The sequence below is a fragment of the Rhinoderma darwinii genome, chromosome 1 (genome assembly GCF_050947455.1).
Source record: "Rhinoderma darwinii isolate aRhiDar2 chromosome 1, aRhiDar2.hap1, whole genome shotgun sequence".
Lineage (NCBI taxonomy): Eukaryota > Metazoa > Chordata > Amphibia > Anura > Rhinodermatidae > Rhinoderma > Rhinoderma darwinii.
In genome coordinates, this window is record NC_134687.1 from 53,886,173 (window position 1) to 53,906,014 (window position 19,842).

The following is a 19,842-nucleotide window of genomic DNA, read 5'->3' on the forward strand; positions in this document are numbered from 1 at the left end:
TGTAAATGACAGGTTACAACGAGATCACGCTTCCTCTGCTATAACTACCATAGAAACAGTAACGAAGTGCAGAGATTGTGAATAGACATCCCGTGGAATGTCTATTCACTGTCTAAACACTTCAGTATTGTTAATGTGTTAGTATAAGACAGCACATAAGGATCTAGCAGGATCCCTATGCGCTGAGTAAATGAATGGAGAGCAGTGCATGATGCTGATTGGTCAGCAGCATACACTCCCCTGTACAACGCCTACTTGGTCTAAAGTAAAAATACGCCCACTCGGGCATTAAGCAACTCATTAGCATAAATCTAAAATCTCTAATAAAGTGGTAAAAATAGATCACTTTTTTAAATAAAAAGCCCTGCTGTCACCTACATTATAGCACCAATCTCCTTATGTAGAAGATAGGGCACTTATAATGTGGTGACAGAGTCTCTTTAAGGCAAGGGTAGGACATTGACTTACTGTGTAGTCACCAACAGGTGCCACTAGAGAGACAGTTTTCCTCCTGGGGAGAGCTATTTTGCAAGAAACCTATGCAACATTTTGCTTTAGTCTGCAGGTGGTAAATAATAGCGCAGAATGCAGAATGAACATTAACATGACAGTCAATGGGGTCCGTGAGGTGCCAGAGGTATCTGTCGTATAACAGATCTGGCACTGTGTCCTGGTTTCTGTTATAAACGAAAACCAAGATACAGATGTGAGCAGAGCCAACCTAATCTGGTTAAATAAAATATATATATATATATATTTTGTTTTAATAAAAGAGTGTATCGGTGTGTTTGGTGCAACTTTCTAATTACTTTTTATTAAAAAATTATTTTTACTTTTTGAGATACAGCTGCTTTGTATCCTGTATACTGAGCAGATGTATCTAGAGCTGAAACCTGGGTCCGTCACGTCAACGACACTGAGGGGTCCAGTGACAGCGGGTCCTTCGTGTATAACTTAGTTGTGATCAATAACAGGTGGATCCCCGCTGTCACCGAAGACCTTACAGATACAGGTTTCAGCGCTAGATACAGCTGCTCTGCATACAGGATACAAAGCAGCTGTATTTTTAATAAAAAGTATTTAGAAAGTTGCACCACGTAGTTTTTTTTTTTTTAAAAAAAAACTATTTTGAAGGTGCCTATAGCCTTTAAATGTAAAATTTTTAAATCTTTCCAAATGCACATAGTAATATTTATATCCCATAAAAAATTTTGTTGTCGTACTATATAAAGCATGTTTCTTAGAGAATGCAGACATTAATTGTAGGACATCACTGTCCAATATCTTTAGAAGTTGTATAATATTCCAAAATGTGTTTTTTTATTTTTTTAGTCTGCCCCAAAAATTTGAGCTGAGCTAGAACATTCAAGAACTGGTAGCCGAGGTTCATTGTTGTATGTTTGGGGTAACAAACATTTTTTGTGATATGAAAGTAATAATGTATGAGCCCCTGATATTGGCGCGTAAGGGTTTGGAGAGGTGTGCTATTAGACCAAACAGCATAAAAAATATTCTGCTAATAAATAATAGCAGCTAAGAAAGAATACCGCGGAGTCCAGTCTGCTGAATTCATGAGTCCAGCGTCTCTCCCTGCCTCTTCCATTACCTCTCACCAATGATTGACCGCCACAATGAATATAGGGATTAATAAAATCTTCTGTCAATCATTGATAATGCGGGAGTGCCAGGCTCATGGATAATTATGAATGATAAAATAGTGCAATATTCATACGAAAGATTCGCGTTAACAAATATTCCTACATTTGTTTTTCTAGATTCTTATGTGTCTAGACTACAGCAAGTCATTTATTATAATACAATCATTTCACATTTCCTTTGCTATTTACATACAATGTTAAGGCTATATTTAATCAATGTGTTATCCTCTAGTAAATAAATATATTGGCTGGCTCCGCTATGAGGATGTTCGCCAAGTCTAGAAGTCGCGGTTACCTGGGCATACACGTCTCCTCTCTCTGCATTCTGTTTAAGCCATAAAAATAGGTCATCGTTTTCTCTAGTCTGCTCTTTCAAAATGTCTTCATCCATTAACCTTATGGTTTCTACAAAAGCCTTCAGGAAAAGAGGTTTTTTAACATTACTTTAGGAAAAAAATAGGAAAAGTTTAGATCGTTAGATTGCTTGCACTATATACTGCAATATTAATGTATTACAGTATATAGCGAATTTGACAGGCTCCTATTAAGCCCTGCCAGATGCAGGGCTTAATAGGTGTACAAAGATGGCAGTCCTGAAGGCCTTCATTAGGCCCCCAGGCATCGTGGGGGGGGGGGCAATGGCACTTCAGAGGGGGACACCCCCCTCGTTCTAGTGCTTTAGATACCGCGGTAGCGATTGACTGCAGAATCTAAGGGGTTAAACAGGTGGAATCAAAGTGATCTTTGACTCCGTCCGTTGCAGTGAGATTACACAGCCAACACCCACTAAGTATGGAGCACATTTGGCCCGTGAGCCCACTCCATACTTACCCTTAACTGATGCCATGTATATGTACGTGGCATGTCGTTAAGGGGTTGAAGTAACAAAGTGTATGGATCGTGTCATCTGACACAAAGTCTTGTAGATTGCCAACGTAATGCTCCATTATGCATCGCATTTCAAGAATCCTGGTGGGAGATTTAGAAGAGTTGTCTAGGATTAAAAAAACACAGTTGTTTCAAGAAACAGCAACACACCTGTCCATTGAAGTAGATAGGACTGATCTGCAATATTATTCACAATCTGTAGTCAGGTGTGGCACTATTTTTGGAAGAAAGAAGCCATGTTTTTCTAATCTTGGACAGCCCCTTTTAAACTTTTTAAGCACAGGGGGAGGTTAGACCAGGGGCATGGGTACCCAGGGGTATGGGAAAGATTAAACTCAAATAGGGGTCAGATGCATTTTTACAGACCTGTAGATGTGAGGCAAGGCTAAAACTGTAGACATGTATATGGAATACATAAAGATGGGAAGGAAACTTGCAGAGGAGATAGTGGGCCATTCAATATACAATAATTTTTAAGTGCGAGAAATAAAGTTACTTGTTCTGCATTTCTTGCTAATCGATCTTTTGGAGTCTTTTTTGCAACATTCATATAGTAAGAGAAGGCAACATCTAGATCCAAATTATGATTGTCTATTCCTTGATGGTGCTTATATCCTAGCTTCAGGAGAGCAAGTCTATCATCTCCTTGTGCTCCAACCAGGCTGTAAAGCAGAGCCTAGAAACAGAGGAAGGGCAACACAGAGAGGTCAAAGATCGTCAAATACATTAATAGTTCCTAGAACCTTCATAAATGGAACTGATAACGAAATTTGTCCAAGTGCCTTGCAATAATGTGATATATAAAAATGCTATAATCAATGTAATACATATATATTTATATACACATATACCTAAAACTATTGTGTATTTATAAACAATTGTACATAAAAGGAGTACCCACCTCAGCTGGATCAGCAGGTACCCCAAGACCAATGTCATACATAACGCCAAGTAGATAAGATGCTTTATGGTATCCACTGCAGCTGGCATACAGCAAGTTGGGAACAGCATCTCTGAGGTGATGAAAACTGTTTGAGAAATTCTTCATTGTTTCATCAAATATATATTTTCCAAACTGGACAACTGGGTCACTATAAAAATCTACAAAATAAAACCAATCAATCCACAAATAAAGTTGCTAAACTTCATCTAAAAGAAAAGTTGGTAAGGTTTGTTAGTGGACGATATGGTAGATTTAACGCCAGATACTGAACACGTAATATTTGGTTGTTCTAATTATTAATGTGTTGTTGCTATTATTACATTCCTCTTTATAATGATATGCACCTGTTCACATTTGCGTTGGAGGCTACGCTAGGGCCTCTGTCACAGATCCAACTCAAAATATTAGAAACAATAGTACAGTATGCTGCGCTATTGTTTCCAGTAAAACCACGGACACCGTAACAGAAACCCGATGGAACCCATGAAAGTCAATAGATTCCATTGGGCGCCAATGGTTTGCGCCACGCAATGGAACTGCTGCTTTTGGTATTTTTGTTGTTCTACTTCTCTGACGGAGCAGAACAACTGAAACACCGACGCAGTTGTGAAAATGCCCTAAGTTACAACTTTTGAGCCATTAGACTGATCACACAAAAGCAAGCAACTGGAGCTATTTGGTCACTTTAGGGGAATTTTCACACCGTCTATTTTCAGCCATTTTTCCGGGTTGTAAAAGTCACGAAAAACGTCTAAAAATACGGGGGCTGAACGCCTCCAAACATCTGCCCATTGTTTTCAATGGGAAAAACTGCATGTCACTTCTTGAGCCGTTTTTAGAGCCGTTTTTATTGTCTCAATAGAAAAACAGCTCCAGAAACGGCCGTAAAAAACGCATCAAAAAATGCTTTAAAAATCAGAGCCTGTTTTCCCTTGAAATCAGCTCCGTATTTTACAGCCGTTTTTTGTTTGCCGTGTGAATAGCAGATATCGGAGGAATGTTGGGAGGCCCCTATAAACATTCGTTTGTTACTCGATCCCGCTAAAATTGTTGAGTTTTATCTAAAGAATATGGCTAGCTTAAAGAGGACCCGTCAGCTCTCCTGACATGTCTGTTTTAGTAAATACTTATATTCACGATGCTATACAATTCTGGAACATCTTTTCATGAATAAATTGACAACTGGGTGTTACCAGTTGAGGGTTTGCCCCTACACAGACTGACACTGTCCAATCAATGGTGGCAGCCTGAGAATGTGTAAGGACACACCCCTTTGACAAGCGAAATGGTAACTTCCAGTTGTCAATTTATTCATACATTTGTAGGAGGAATAACAGGGGAATGGCACAATGCAGAGTTCTTTTAGAAAATGCTCCAGAATTCTTACGTTATGGGAAATACAAGTATTTACTAAAAGCATGTCAAGGGAGCTTGTGGCAGTGCCCTTTGCATGTTACCAAAAACAGTATGAAATAAAAAATAGTTCTCTAATTGTTTTTAAAAATTACCATCTAATGATATAATAATAATAATAATAATAATAATAATAATAATAATAATAATAATACTGAACTCTTAGGATCAGTTCACAAAGAGTTTTTATACATGTTTTTTGACACGGGAACCGCGTTGGAAAACGCGCTAAAAAATGGCCGAAAATGCCTCCCATTGATTTCAATGGGAGGCGGAGGTAGTTTTTTTCCCATGAGCGGAAAAAACGGCTCGCGGGAAAAGGAAGGAACATGTCCTATCTTCGGCCCTTCTTTTTCCCGCGAGCCGTTTTTTCCACTCGCGGGAAAATACGCCTCCGCCTCCCATTGAAATCAATGGGAGGCATTTTCAGCCATTTTTGGGCACATTTTCTGACGCGGTTTCCGCGTCACAAAACGTGTCAAAAAACTCTGTGTGAACTGACCCTTAGAGCTGATTATTGTAAAAGATCTGCAGGATCAGCAAGTATCAAACATTATTGCATTTTACAGTTGCTCTTACTTGCAGTACCACTTTTCACCATTGCTAACAGCACATACTTAGACAACAATGTAACAGTGCCCCCTATTATACTCGAGAGTATCTCCCCCAGATCCATCTATGTAGGGTCTGCTATGTTCAGACTTTATTACTAATGTATTATCTGCAGCTTCCGCTAGTAAAGCCTGGGTGTGGAGCTTAAAGAGGCTCTGTCACCAAATTTTCAAACCCCTATCTCGTATTGCAGCAGATCGGCGCTGCAATGTAGATTACAGTAACGTGTTTTTTTTTGCAAAAACTAGCATTTTTGGCCAAGTTATAAGCATTTTTATATTTATGCAAATGAGCCTTTCTTAAATACAACTGGCCGTGTTTAAAGTTATTTCCAACTGGGCGTGTATTGTGTGTGTACATCTGGGCGTTTTTACTTGTTTTACTAGCTGGGCGTTGTGAATAGAAGTGTATGATGCTGACGAATCAGCATCATCCACTTCTCTTCGTTAACACCCAGCTTCTGGCAGTGCACAGACACACAGCGTGTTCCCGAGAGATCACGCTGTGACGTCACTTCCTGCCCCAGGTCCTGCATCGTGTCGGACGAGCGAGGACACATCGGCACTAGGCGACATATACAGCACCAGAACAAAGCTCAGTACTTAAATACAGCATCAGAACAAAGATCAGTACAATTTAGTGCAACCCCTGCCGTATAGATTTGTACGGCATAAAACTACAGCTCCCAGCATGGCCCGAACAATGGTAAGGATATGCTGGGAGTTGCTGTTTCACAAAAAAAAAAAAATCCCACCACCCATCATCTCGCTGCAGATCATACAGTGACTATAGTACTGATTAGAGGCAGAATAAACATCTACATTAAGTGACTCACCGGTGACATCTCAGATTCTAGTTCTTTTTCTCTTTTCTTCTCCTTCCGGACCAGACCTCTATGATGGATTTCTCCTGGCCACAACCCATTTCTACAGTTTTCCGCTCAGATGTCTTTAGCTTCTCACTTTTAAAACATTTCTGCACCTATAAACGAAGATAAAATTCTCAACACCTCTAAATATAATAGCGCCATAAGCTGCACCTCTAACTATAATAGTGCCATACACTGTGTCCCTGATTATAATAGTACCATACACTGTGTCCCACAAACACACCATGCCTCTGTAGATAGTGCCCTCATAGCCCCTTGTAGATAGTGATCCCCATACAGTCCTCTGTAGATAGTGCCCACATATGGACTCTAGAGCTGCAAGGCAATAGTGCTAACCACTGAGCCACCGTGCTGCCCTACATATAGCATCCACTATAGATAGTGCTCCACTTATAGCCTACCTCTGTAGATAGTGCCTCACATATAGCCCCCCCTGTAGATAGTGCCCCACAGGTAACCCACCCCTGTATATAGTGTCCCACATATAGCCCACCTGTAATGACAGGGATAGGGAAACAGACAAGTGAGCCCTAATCTACCCGCCACTCAGTCCCTGCCTACTTGCAACGACCCGCCCTAGGCGACGGGGTACAACTGGGTGACGGTCCCTACACTAAATAAGTGCACGACAGACAACAGACAAGGAAACACAGAACAAAGGGAAACGGGGCAGTTGCCCACGGCAACACCGTGAGCAACAAGAGTAGTAAACGAGCCGAGTCAAACCAGGAGAGTACGAGGTGCCAAACGTAGAGCAGGAGAGTAGTGAACAAGCCGAGTCAAACCAGGAGTGTACAAGGTACCAAACGCAGAGCAGAAGAGTAGTCAGTAAGCCAGGGTCAATACGAAGCAGGGACAAGTAGTTCAAGTAGCTGCAGCAGGGCCAGGAAACCAATAGAGAAGAATCACAAGCAAGGAGGAACAGGAAAGGCAGGTATAAATAGACAGAGGGCGGGAGCTAGCTCCGTCTGTCCAGGCTGTGATAGGCTCTCCCACTCCTAAGCCTGCCAACCTGAGTGGTGGAAGATGGAGTCAGTCTCACAGACATAGAAGCAGGTGCAGACTGATTACCTGTGGGCGTGGATACAGAAACTGTGTCTGGCAGATCCTTAACAGTACCCCCCCTTTTATGAGGGGCCACCGGACCCTTTCTAGATGGACCTGGTTTATTGGGGAAACGAAGGTGGAACCTCCTGACCAATACCCCAGCGTGAACATCCCGAGCGGGTACCCAAGTCCTCTCCTCCGGCCTGTATCCTCTCCAATGGACCAGGTACTGGAGGGAGCCTTGGACCATCTTGCTGTCCACAATCTTGGCCACCTCGAATTCTACCCCCTCAGGGGTGAGAACGGGGACAGGAGGTTTCCTCGAGGGAGCCAAGGACGGGGAGCAGCGTTTAAGGAGGGAGGCATGAAACATGTTGTGTACTCGAAAAGATGGGGGCAACTCCAGTCGGAAGGAGACAGGATTGAGGACTTCAATGACCTTGTACTGCCCTATAAACCGGGGAGCAAACATCTTGGACGGGACTTTAAGGCACAAGTTCTTTGACGATAGCCACACCAGATCCCCGACCATAAACAAGGGGTTAGCAGAACGTCTTCTATCTGCCTGAGTTTTTTGTATGCTCTGGGACGCCTCTAGGTTCTTCTGAACCTGGGCCCAGACTGTGCACAGTTCCCGATGAACGACATCTACCTCGGGATTGTTGGAACTACCAGGTGAAACGGAGGAGAACCGTGGATTAAACCCAAAATTACAGAAAATGGGGGAGACCCCTGACGAGTTACTGACCCGGTTATTAAGGGAAAATTCGGCGAGGGGAATGAATGAGACCCAAACATATTGACAGTCAGAGATAAAACACCTTAAATATTGTTCTAGAGACTGATTAGTCCTCTCGGTTTGGCCATTAGTTTCAGGATGGAAGGCAGAGGAGAAGGACAGATCAATCTCCAACTTTTTACAGAAGGCTCTCCAAAACAAAGAAATAAATTGTACCCCTCTGTCAGAAACAATATTGACAGGGAGCCCATGGAGACGCAGGATGTGTTTGACAAACAAGGTAGCTAACATCTTAGCATTGGGTAGTTTTTTGAGGGGCACAAAGTGGCACATCTTACTGAAGCGGTCTACTATAACCCACACCACCGACTTGCCTTGAGATGGAGGCAAATCGGTGATAAAATCCATGGAGATATGGGTCCAAGGTCTCTGGGGAATGGGCAAAGAACGTAGTAAGCCCGCTGGTCGGGACCTGGGAGTCTTGGACCTAGCACAAACCTCACAAGCGGCGACGTAGGCCTTAATGTCTTTAGGCAACCCAGGCCACCAATAGTTTCTGGCAATGAGGTGCTTGGTACCCAGGATGCCTGGATGACCAGATGACAGTGCGGAGTCATGATTTTCCCTAAGTACCCTTAGCCGGAATTACAGGGGAACAAACAGCTTGTTCTCAGGAAGGTTCCCGGGAGCTGAACATTGATCAGCAGCAATTTCAGAGACTAAATCAGACTCAATAGAGGAAATGATTATACCTGGAGGCAAAATACAAGCAGGATCTTCCTCCGAAGGAGGGCTGGCCATGAAGCTAAGCGACAGTGCATCAGCCTTAATATTTTTAAACCCAGCCCTATAGGTAACCAAAAAATTGAATCTGGTAAAAAATAACGCCCATCGAGCTTGTCTCGGGTTTAGCCTCCAGGCCGATTCTAGGAAAACCAGATTCTTGTGGTCGGTAAGGACCGTTACCTGGTGCCTAGCCCCCTCCAGGAAGTGGCGCCACTCTTCAAATGCCCATTTAATGGCTAAGAGTTCGCGGTTGCCAATATCATAGTTACTCTCAGTGGGCGAAAACTTCCTGGAGAAGTAGGCACAGGGACGGAGATGGGTGAGGGGTCTGGTACCCTGGGACAAGACAGCCCCCACTCCCACCTCGGTCGCGTCAACCTCCACGATAAATGGCTCCATTTGGTTGGGCTGAACCAACACCGGGGCCGAGATAAAGCACTTCTTAAGGACCTCAAAAGCCTGGACAGCCTCAGGAGGCCAGCGGAGGAGATCAGCACCCTTGCGAGTGAGGTCCGTAAGAGGCTTAGCGATGACCGAGAAGTTAGCAATAAATCTCCTGTAATAATTAGCGAACCCCAAGAAACACTGTAACGCCTTCAGGGAGGCAGGTTGGACCCATTCCGCCACCGCCTGGACCATGGCGGGGTCCATGCGGAATTCATGAGGAGTGAGGATTTGAGCCAAAAATGGTATCTCCTGCACCCCAAACACACATTTTACGGTCTTCGCAAACAGTTTGTTTTCCCGAAGGACCTGGAGCACCTTCCTGACATGCTCAATGTGGGAGGACCAGTCCTTGGAAAACACAAGTATGTCATCAAGGTACACTACAAGAAATACCCCCAGGTAATCTCTTAAAATCTCATTTATGAAATTCTGGAAGACCGCGGGAGCATTGCACAACCCAAAGGGCATGACGAGGTATTCGAAATGACCTTCGGGCGTGTTAAACGCAGTCTTCCACTCATCCCCCTCTTTGATGCGGATAAGGTTATACGCCCCCTGTAGATCAAACTTAGGGAACCATTGGGCCCCCTGAACCTGATTAAAGAGATCAGGAATCAAAGGAAGGGGATACTGGTTCCTTACAGTGACCTTATTCAAGTTACGGTAGTCAATGCATCGCCTAAGACCACCATCCTTCTTCCCTACGAAGAAGAAGCCAGCACCTACCGGAGAAGTAGAGGGGCGAATGTAACCCTTGGCCAGGCATTCCTGGATATACTCTCTCATGGCTTCACGTTCGGGACAAGAGAGATTAAATATCCTACCCTTAGGGAGCTTAGCTCCTGGTACCAATTCGATAGCGCAATCGTATTCTCTATGAGGAGGTAACACTTCGGAGGCCTCCTTAGAGAAAACATCAGCGAAGTCCTGAACGAACTCAGGTAGCGTGTTCACCTCCTCAGGGGGAGAAATAGAATTAACAGAAAAACATGACGTCAAGCATTCATTACCCCATTTGGTAAGATCCCCAGTATTCCAGTCAAACGTGGGATTATGCAACTGCAACCAGGGAAGGCCTAAAACCAAATCGGACGATAATCCCTGCATCAACAGTACAGAGCACTGCTCCAAATGCATGGAGCCAACAAGGAGTTCAAAAACAGGGGTATGCTGTGTTAAATAACCATTAGCAAGAGGAGTGGAGTCGATACCCACTACCGGGACAGCTTTAGGCAAATCAATCAAAGGCATAGCTAGAGACATAGCAAATTCAACAGACATGATATTAGCAGACGACCCTGAATCCACGAAAGCACTGCCGGTAGCAGACCTACCACCAAAAGAGACCTGAAAGGGAAGCAAGATTTTATTACGTTTTATATTTACGGGAAATACCTGTGTGCCCAAGTGACCTCCCCGATGATCACTTAGGCGCGGAAGTTTTCCGGCTGCTTATTCTTACACCTAAGACAGGTGTTCACTTGATGCTTGTCATCCCCACAATAGAAGCAGAGACCATTCTTCCTGCGGAACTCTCTACGTTGTTGGGGGGACACGGAGGCCCCGAGTTGCATAGGTACCTCCGAGTCTTCCGTGGAAGAACGAAGCAACGGAACATCGGGAGGCATCATGGGGGAGTCAGAGGAGAAAACACATAAACGTTCACGTTGTCGTTCCCTGAGACGTCGGTCAAGTCGTACCGCTAAAGCCATAACCTGGTCTAGGGAGTCAGAAGAGGGATAGCTAACTAGCAGGTCTTTCAGGGCGTTCGACAGACCCAACCTAAACTGGCACCTTAAGGCAGGGTCATTCCAAGCTACGCACCACTTCCTAAAGTAATAGCAATACTCCTCAACAGGTCTCTTACCCTGACGTAAGGTCACCAGCTGACTCTCGGCAAAGGCAGTCCTGTCAGTCTCGTCATAAATTAGTCCGAGAGCAGAAAAGAAAAGATCAACGGAGGAAAGTTCAGGGGCATCAGGAGCCAAGGAGAAGGCCCATTCTTGGGGCCCTTCCTGGAGCCGGGACATAATTATACCCACCTGCTGGCTCTCAGAACCTGAGGAGTGGGGCTTTAAATGAAAATAGAGCCTAAAACTCTCCCGAAAGGAGAGAAAAGTCTTCCGGTCCCCTGAGAACCGGTCAGGCAACTTGAGGTGGGGTTCAAGAGGTGAGGTGAGGGGTACTACCATGGTAGCATCAGGCTGGTTGACCCTCTGAGCCAGGGCCTGGACCTGTAGGGAGAGACCCTGCATTTGCTGAACCAGGGTCTCAAGGGGGTCCATAGTGGTGTGAGGGACCAGGGTAGAGTAGGTATATGGGCTTGTGATTATGTAATGACAGGGATAGGGAAACAGACAAGTGAGCCCTAATCTACCCGCCACTCAGTCCCGGCCTAATTGCAACGACCCGCCCTAGGTGACGGGGTACAACTGGGCGACGGTCCCTGCACTCAATAAATGCACGACAGACAACAGACAAGGAAACACAGAACAAAGGGAAACGGGGCAGTTGCCCACGGCAACACCGTGAGCAACAAGAGTAGCAAACGAGCCGAGTCAAACCAGGAGAGTACGAGGTGCCAAACGTACAGCAGGAGAGTAGTGAACAAGCCGAGTCAAACCAGGAGTGTACGAGGTACCAAACGCAGAGCAGAAAAGTAGTCAGTAAGCCAGGGTCAATACGAAGCAGGGACAAGTAGTTCAAGTAGCTGCAGCAGGGCCAGGAAACCAACAGAGAAGAATCACAAGCAAGGAGGAACAGGAAAGGCAGGTATAAATAGACAGAGGGCGGGAGCTAGCTCCGTCTGGCCAGGCTGTGATAGGTTCTCCCACTCCTAAGCCTGCCACACTGAGTGGTGGAAGATGGAGTCAGTCTCACAGACATAGAAGCAGGTGCAGACTGATTACCTGTGAGCGTGGATACAGAAGCTGTGTCTGACAGATCCTTAACACCACCCCTGTAGACAGTGCCCTACATATAGCCCCATGTAGATAGTGCCCCACAGGTAACCCACCCCTTTATATAGTGTTCCACATATAGCCCACCCCTACAGATAGTGCCCTACAAATAGCTCCCCCTATAGATAGTGCTCCACATATAGCCCACCCCTGTATATAGTGTCCCACATATAGCCCACCCCTGTAGATAGTGCCCTACTTAGAGCTCCCCCTGTATATAGTGCTCCACATCTTCACATATAGACCCGCCCATGTAGATAGAGCCCCCACTATAGATAAAGCCACTCACAGTTAAAAAACAAAACTTTACATACTCACCCTGATCCCGTTCCTGCACTGTCCGGTGGCAATGCAGATCTGCTCTCTACTGAGCAGGTCTGCTGGAGCTGAATGACGCAAGGCACTGATTGACAGGGAAGAATGACATGCCCCGTAAATCAGCGCCTTTCAACCGCGAAAGCGGCGTGATGACGTCATCTCGCCGCTAGCGTCGTTGAATGGCGCCGATTGGCGGGGCAAGTCATTTTGCCCCGCCAATCAGCGTCATTGAAAGCGCTGAATGGTCGGGCACGGAACGTGTCAAGCAATTCAACGCTAATGCATGTATCTGTACCTGCGTGCTATATGCGCAGGTACAATTAGTGCGAGAGGGGGTGGCTGTCACTAGCACCGGGGCCCCCTCCGGTGCTAGCGATGCCACCGGGCATGAGAGGGCCCGTGCCGCCCGGCCCATAAATGTTAGAGGCTCGGCGGCGCCGGCGCCGTATTAGCGTCGCTACCGCTGCAGCAGCCATAACGGCTGCTAGCGGCACCATCGGGCATATGGGGAGCGTGTCGGCGGCGGCACGGGCCCCCTCATGCCGTGGGCCCCGTAGCAGCCGCTAAGCGGCAGTTACGCCACTGCTCTTATCTAAACATATCCTGAGATGAGTGGCGCTTTGAAAAAAATATATATTTCGCAATACTCTGTAATAAGATGTCTATGCTATATGTGCTTATGTGTGGCCACCCAGTGGTTGTGATGTGAATTACAGGCAATCAAGGGTTAAGCTAGCATTTTGCGATATTGTATTGAATTGGCTTCAATCCAAATTGGAGTCCTTACCAAATTCAAGCAAAGGTAAAGGTTGACACATTTGATTTTGAGGCCGCTACAAACAGTATCCCTGCAGCTGGCCAGCAAGGGGCAGCATGGAAAAAAATATTACCATAATTTCTCAGGTTTTTGTGCAAGTCCTATGCTTGTTTTAATATACAGCATGCATCAATAGAAACTGGTGGTGATGGACCCATATACTTTATATTGGTCCTAATGTATCATGACTGCTACTTCTTGTAGAGAACATGACCACTCTGAGACAGAGTCCAGGATTTATCCTCTAAAGTGCACTAGAAAATGAATTGTGTGTGGACTGATGGTTTATGACACTACAGTTTTATTACAAGAGGCCCACGGTACTTCAGTCTATTTATGACTATTAGGTATACAGTCATAGCAGATTTAGGCTCTGTTCACATCTGCATTGGAGGCTCCATTTTATATAAACAATGAACACCACACTGAAAAACTGCATGACCCCATTATAATTAGATGAGGTCATTCCGGCGCCGGTAGTATCCGTCGTATGACCGATCCAGCAGAAAGTTGTGGCTTCCATTGTGAACAGTAGCCACAGCAAAAATGTTAACATAGCCTAAAACAATAGAACATATGCAAGGATTATTATGGACAGGGGCGTATCTAAAGGTTCATGGGCCTCAATGCCAAAGTTCTTCTTGGGCCCCCCCACAAAACTTCTCATGGCTGACAGCCCGCAGCTTTCAGCTGCATCGCTGGGTCTCCTAAGTGACCCAACGTCGCAGAACTAGCAGTCAGGGACGTCACTAAGGTCTTAAAACGTCAGGGGAAATAGTCCCAATATATATACCCCCAAAAAAATGTGGGTGCATGTATGTAAATGGGTATATAGCAGACAGCATATCTATAGCACTACGACCGTATAGCTATAGTTAGGATTAGATACAGTGGCTCAGCAGACAGTATCACACATGATAGGCTTATATATATGGCCCAGCTCGCTGACATTGCGGGTCCAGCGCTGGACCCAGGAAAGGTAAGTATAATAATTGTTTTGCTTTTTTATGTGTTACTAATTATTTTTATGTGATTGTGGTTTTTAACAGGTTCGGATTTTGTACTACTTCGGATTTGAGCACTACACAGATGAAGGCACTTTTTTTATTCTCAATAAAATGGTTAACGAGGATTGTGTGTGGGTTTTTTATTTCAATAAAATATTTTTTGTATGTCCTTGTATTTTTTTTAAACTTTATTATCATCACCACCTTAGTAATGGCCACTAACTGATTGACAGCAGGCATTACTAAGGCGGGGCTTAGTGTTAGATGTGAAGAGGCTAACACTAAGCCCCCACTACTACTCTGGTACCCACCGCCTCCATGGGTACCGCGAAGAACCGGGTGTGATCGAGTACCCGACCATCTGTAAGAATGGTCAGGTACTAGCGCGGCCGAAGGCTGGTATTATTAGGCTGGGAAAGCCCAAAAACAGTGGGTTTCTCACCCTGGTAATGCTAGGCTGCTGCTGTGTTGTATCTGTCTGGTTATAAAAAGGGGGGAACCCCACATCGTTCTTTCCAATTTTATTTTTTTTAAATGACGTGGGGTGCGCCCTATTTTTGATAACCAGCCAGATACAACATAGCAAACTAGTATTACCAAGGTGGGAAAGGCTACTGGTTTTGGCCTTTCCCAGCAAAATAAGACCAGCCTGTGGCCGCCCCAGTGCCTGGCTACAGATGGTTGGGTACTGAATCGTACCCGGCTCTTCCCGGTAACCGCCTAACACTAAGTCCCGCCTTAGTAATGGATGTTGTCAATGAGCCAGCGACCCTTACTAAGGTGGTAGTAATAAAGATTTAAAAAAATACAAAGACATAGAAGAAATATTTTATTGAAATAAAAAAAAAACACACAACCCTCGTTAACCATATTATTGATAATTTAAAAAGCCATCACCGAAATAGTCCTCGGATCCGACGTAGTCCAACGACTGAACCTGTAAAAAAAACACAAACACATAAAAAAAACATTAGTAACACATATGGTAGGCTTAGATACAGGGCCCATATACATATGTGATACTGTTTGTTGGACCATGTATCTAAGCCTACCACAAGGTAGGCTTAGATACAGGGTCCAGCAGACAGTAATCTTATACAGTATATGATTACTTTCTGCTGGAGCCTTGTATCTAAACCTACTATGTGGTAGGCTTAAATACAGGGCCCATCAGACAGGATCATACATGGGCCATGTATCTAAGCTTACCATGTGGTTATGGTAAGATGCTTAGATACTGGGCCCCAGCAGACAGTAATCTTATACAGTATAAGATTACTGTCTGCTGGGGCCCTGTATCTAAGCCTACAACACGGTGGGCTTAAAAGGGTTGCCCAGTCCCTAAACATTGATGGCTTAGCCTCAGGAGAGGCCATCAATAGCTGATGGGTCGGGGTCCGACTTACAGGACCCCCGCCAATCAGCTGTTTTGAAGGGGGTCCTTCAAAACAGCTCCGTGTCAGCGATTCACAGTGTGAGCAAGTTAACGGAATGAAGGGGAAGTATCGCTCGTACAATCGCTGCAGACACTTCAAAATAGCTGATTGGCGGGGGTCCTGGGAGATGGACCCGACCTATCAGCTCCAGCAGACAGTGGTATTATACTTACCCTCCTCTTCGGCCGCAGCGGAGGTCCTGCCTCCATCCAGTGTCGGTATGTTGTGTGCAGCGCACAGCGTCGTGACGCCATGTGCTGTGCACAGCGTTGTGACGTCAGGACCTCCGCTGTGCTCCGGAACGAGGAGGGTAAGTACTGTCAGTTACTATAGTAACAGGGGCACGTGAAGTTTAATACACAGGCCCCAGTTACTATAGTAACTTTTCATTGATGTGTTGCGGGGGGCCACGGGCCTCCCTGGCTTCTGGGCCCGGTCGCAATTGCGACCTCTGCAATCCCTATAGTTACGCATCTCATCATGAATAAAACAGACACATTGTAAAGATATTACAGCAAATATTTGCTGAAGATGAACTAGGTCAGGGCTAGAACCATAATACAATACTTACCCCAGGAAACCCCATCATCAGTGCTCAGTAACCAAAACAAATTGTCATATTTATTATGTTCCTCGCGTGTCCAAGAAACCATCTTAGTAGTTGGCCTCTCTCCATATTTTAGATAAAGGTCTTTGTAATAATTCTGTGTTTGACCTGAAAATTAATTACATTGGTTAAAATGTTAAGGACCATTGACACCTTTTCCTTTATATTTCAACTTTATGCTCTCTTGAACGTAGGAAATTTCACCAACTATTTTGTAATGAGATTGCTAAAACTTTACAGAGATCCTATTCAACAATAGGTGTAGATTAAGGAATTGCCATTTATGCAATTTACTAAAATATAAATGCAGGTTTAATCAAAGTATATGTGTACATTCATGTTTCTAATCTAGTATAAGCAATGAATTTTCTATGCTGTTTATTACCTTCATTCACTTTCAAACTGCACACATATAACAGAGTAGGGGAGAAATAAATTCTCACGGCCCTTTACTTCCTCCCTGCAGGAGCAGATAGAGATATAGCTAAAAGATCTTGAATAGACAGCTGCAGAGTGAACTTTCTAATTAATAAAGTCACGTGACTACAGCAGCCTTGGCACAGATACAAGAAGTGTATAGGAGTGTAACAACAGGGGAGACGGGTCCGCAGGCGTGTCCAGTGCAATGTAAGCTAGAAGGCTTGTAGAAGCAGTGACTGTGACCGGGAAGTAGCTCTACTGTATCTATGGCAAGGCAGACAATAACAACAACAACAACAACTTCCTGTTACACGACCGTAAAAACTCCCGTTATTACGGGTCGTAATCACGACCCGTAATAACGGGCTCATAGACTTCTATTGGCGACGGGTGCCTTCCCGTTTTCTCACGGGAAGGTGCCCGTGCCGTTGAAAAAGATAGAACATGTCCTATTTCAGGCCGTAATAACGGCACGGACAGTCCATAGAAGTCTATGGAGCTCTCGTAATGACGGGTGGCTACATGTGTGCACCCGTCATTACGGCAGCATTGCTAAGCGACGTCAGTAAATAGTCACTGTCCAGGGAGCTGAAAGAGTTAACTGATCGGCAGTAACTCGTTCAGCACCCTGGACAGTGACTACCGATCAGTATAAACCTGTAAAAAATAAAAATAAAAGACTTTCATACTTACCGACAACTTCCTGCTTCCTCCAGTCCGGTCTCCCGCCCGTTGCCTTGGTGACGCGTCCCTCTCGACATCCTGGATGACGTTTCAGGCCATGTGACCGCTGCAGCCAATCACAGGTCAATCACAGGCTGCAGCGGTCACATGGACTGCCGCGTCATCCAGGGATGTCGGGCTGGATGTGAAGAGAGGGACGCGTCACCAAGACAACGGCCGGGTAAGTATGAATTTCTTTAACTTTTATTACAGAAAAGGCTGTCCCTTCTCTCTATCCTGCACTGATAGAGAGAAGGGGCTGCCGATTAGTGCAGTGCTATTTTGCCGCCAAAAACGTGCCCGTAAATACGGGTGGAATAAGGGTGACACCGGACCCATATTTACGGGCACGGGTTCGTAAATACTGGTGCAAAACGGGTGGAATACGTGTGACACCGGACCCGTATTTACGCCAGTATTTACGGGTGGGAAAAAATACGGTCGTGTGCATGAGGCCGTAGTGAATTAGGGAGAAGGTTTTTCTTTTTTACTAGTACTGAGCCAAGTTTATGCAGTCACGTGGTTAAGTCACGTTACCACCTGAACATAATAGCACAATGATGACATTAAAAAAAAAAGCCTGGAAAACTCCTTTAAATTGATACAAGCTCTTTATATGTTGTCTAAAGGCCCTATTACATCGGCCAATTTTGGCCGGTGCAACGAGCACCGATCAACGAGACAGCTCGTTGATCGGCGCTCGTTTGCTCCGGTCACTAGGAGCTATGTATGGGGACGAGCGGTCGTTACTCCGATCGCTCGTCCCCATACATTATTATCATGTCGGCAGCGCGTCTCCCTGTTTACACAGGGAGATGTGCTGCCGACAATGATAATATTCCAGTTTTTTAAAACGATATGATCAGCAGATGAACAAGCTGTTGCTCATCTGCTGATCGCTGCCCTGTTTACACAGGGCAATTATCTGCAACAAACGTTCTATGAACACTTGTCTGCCCGATAATTGCCCAGTCTAAAACCCCCTTAAGTGAGGCTTACATATGTATATTTATTCCTTGTACTTACATCTTGCCTCTAGGCCAGATTTATCTTGTAGAATACTGGAATGTAATTGCAATATCTCTCTGACATGCATACACCTGTTATAGTAATCTTGTATCTGGTGATAAATCTCATCATCCGGGAGAGGGTTGGATATCTGCAGTGACACAATGAGCAATGAGAGACATTAATCCTGAACTTCCTTTCATTAACCCCATGAAAAACAGTCAATTAGAATTTTTTTATTTTCATTTTTTCAAGGTCCCATTCTAAGAGCGATAACGTTTTACATTTTTCCATGAACTTAGCCATATGCGGGCTTGTTTTTTGCGGGACGAGTTATAATTTTTAATGGTACCATTCAAAGTACCATCTAATGTACTGAGAAAACAATTAAAAATTATTTTTTTTTGTTATTTTATGCAGAAGCATTTTGCTAATACAGACATGTCAGGAGACCTGACTGGTCCAAAAGGACATACTATTATGTCTCCATTGCAGGCACCTAACCGCATTAGGACGTAATAGTACGTCCTGGTGATCGTGTGGGCACAGAAGCTGTGGGTCTCGTGATCACTGCGGGAGCCCCTCTGTGATTGACAAAAAGTATTCCAAAGCATTAAAAAGCGATCAAACGATGGCAGCTTTAAAGGGGTTTTCCCACCAGGGACATTTATGACATATCCACAGGATATGTCATAAATGTAAGATAGATGCGGGTCCCACATCTGGGACCTGCACTTATCTCTAGAACGGGGCCCCTAAACCCCGTTCTGCCGCTCTGTGTTGCAGCTGAAGCAGGTGAATTCTGACTATAAAGAAGGAACAGCGTAGAACTGAACAGTAGTTACGGAAACAGCGTAGCTCGCATGCTACGCTGCTTCCATAACTGTCATTTACAACTATGGGACTTATGGAAATAGCGTAGCTCAGCGAGCTACGCTGTTTTTGTAACTCTCGACCATAAAGTCAGTAAGTGGCCGGGAGGCAGCGAGAGTGGAAGAAGGTAGAACGGGGTTTAGGGGGCACCGTTCTAGAGATAGGGGCAGGTGCCAGAAGTGGGACCCGCATCAATCTGACGTTTATGACATATCCTGTGGATATGTCATAAATGTCCCTAGTGGGAAAAC

General features: G+C 44.9%; 1 protein-coding gene across 1 annotated transcript in view; it reads right to left on the bottom strand.

The window, feature by feature from the left end:
- Positions 1-19,842, bottom strand: part of SEL1L3 (SEL1L family member 3) — an 82,522-nt gene that overhangs the window by 34,128 nt on the left and 28,552 nt on the right. Inside the window, exons 7-11 of the mRNA XM_075849485.1 lie at positions 18,737-18,869; positions 16,532-16,675; positions 3,448-3,647; positions 3,043-3,222; positions 1,954-2,073 (exon numbers count right to left, since the gene is read on the bottom strand). Of these exons, the coding sequence (XP_075705600.1) occupies positions 1,954-2,073; positions 3,043-3,222; positions 3,448-3,647; positions 16,532-16,675; positions 18,737-18,869 (777 nt within the window). The remainder of the gene's footprint in view (positions 1-1,953; positions 2,074-3,042; positions 3,223-3,447; positions 3,648-16,531; positions 16,676-18,736; positions 18,870-19,842) is intronic.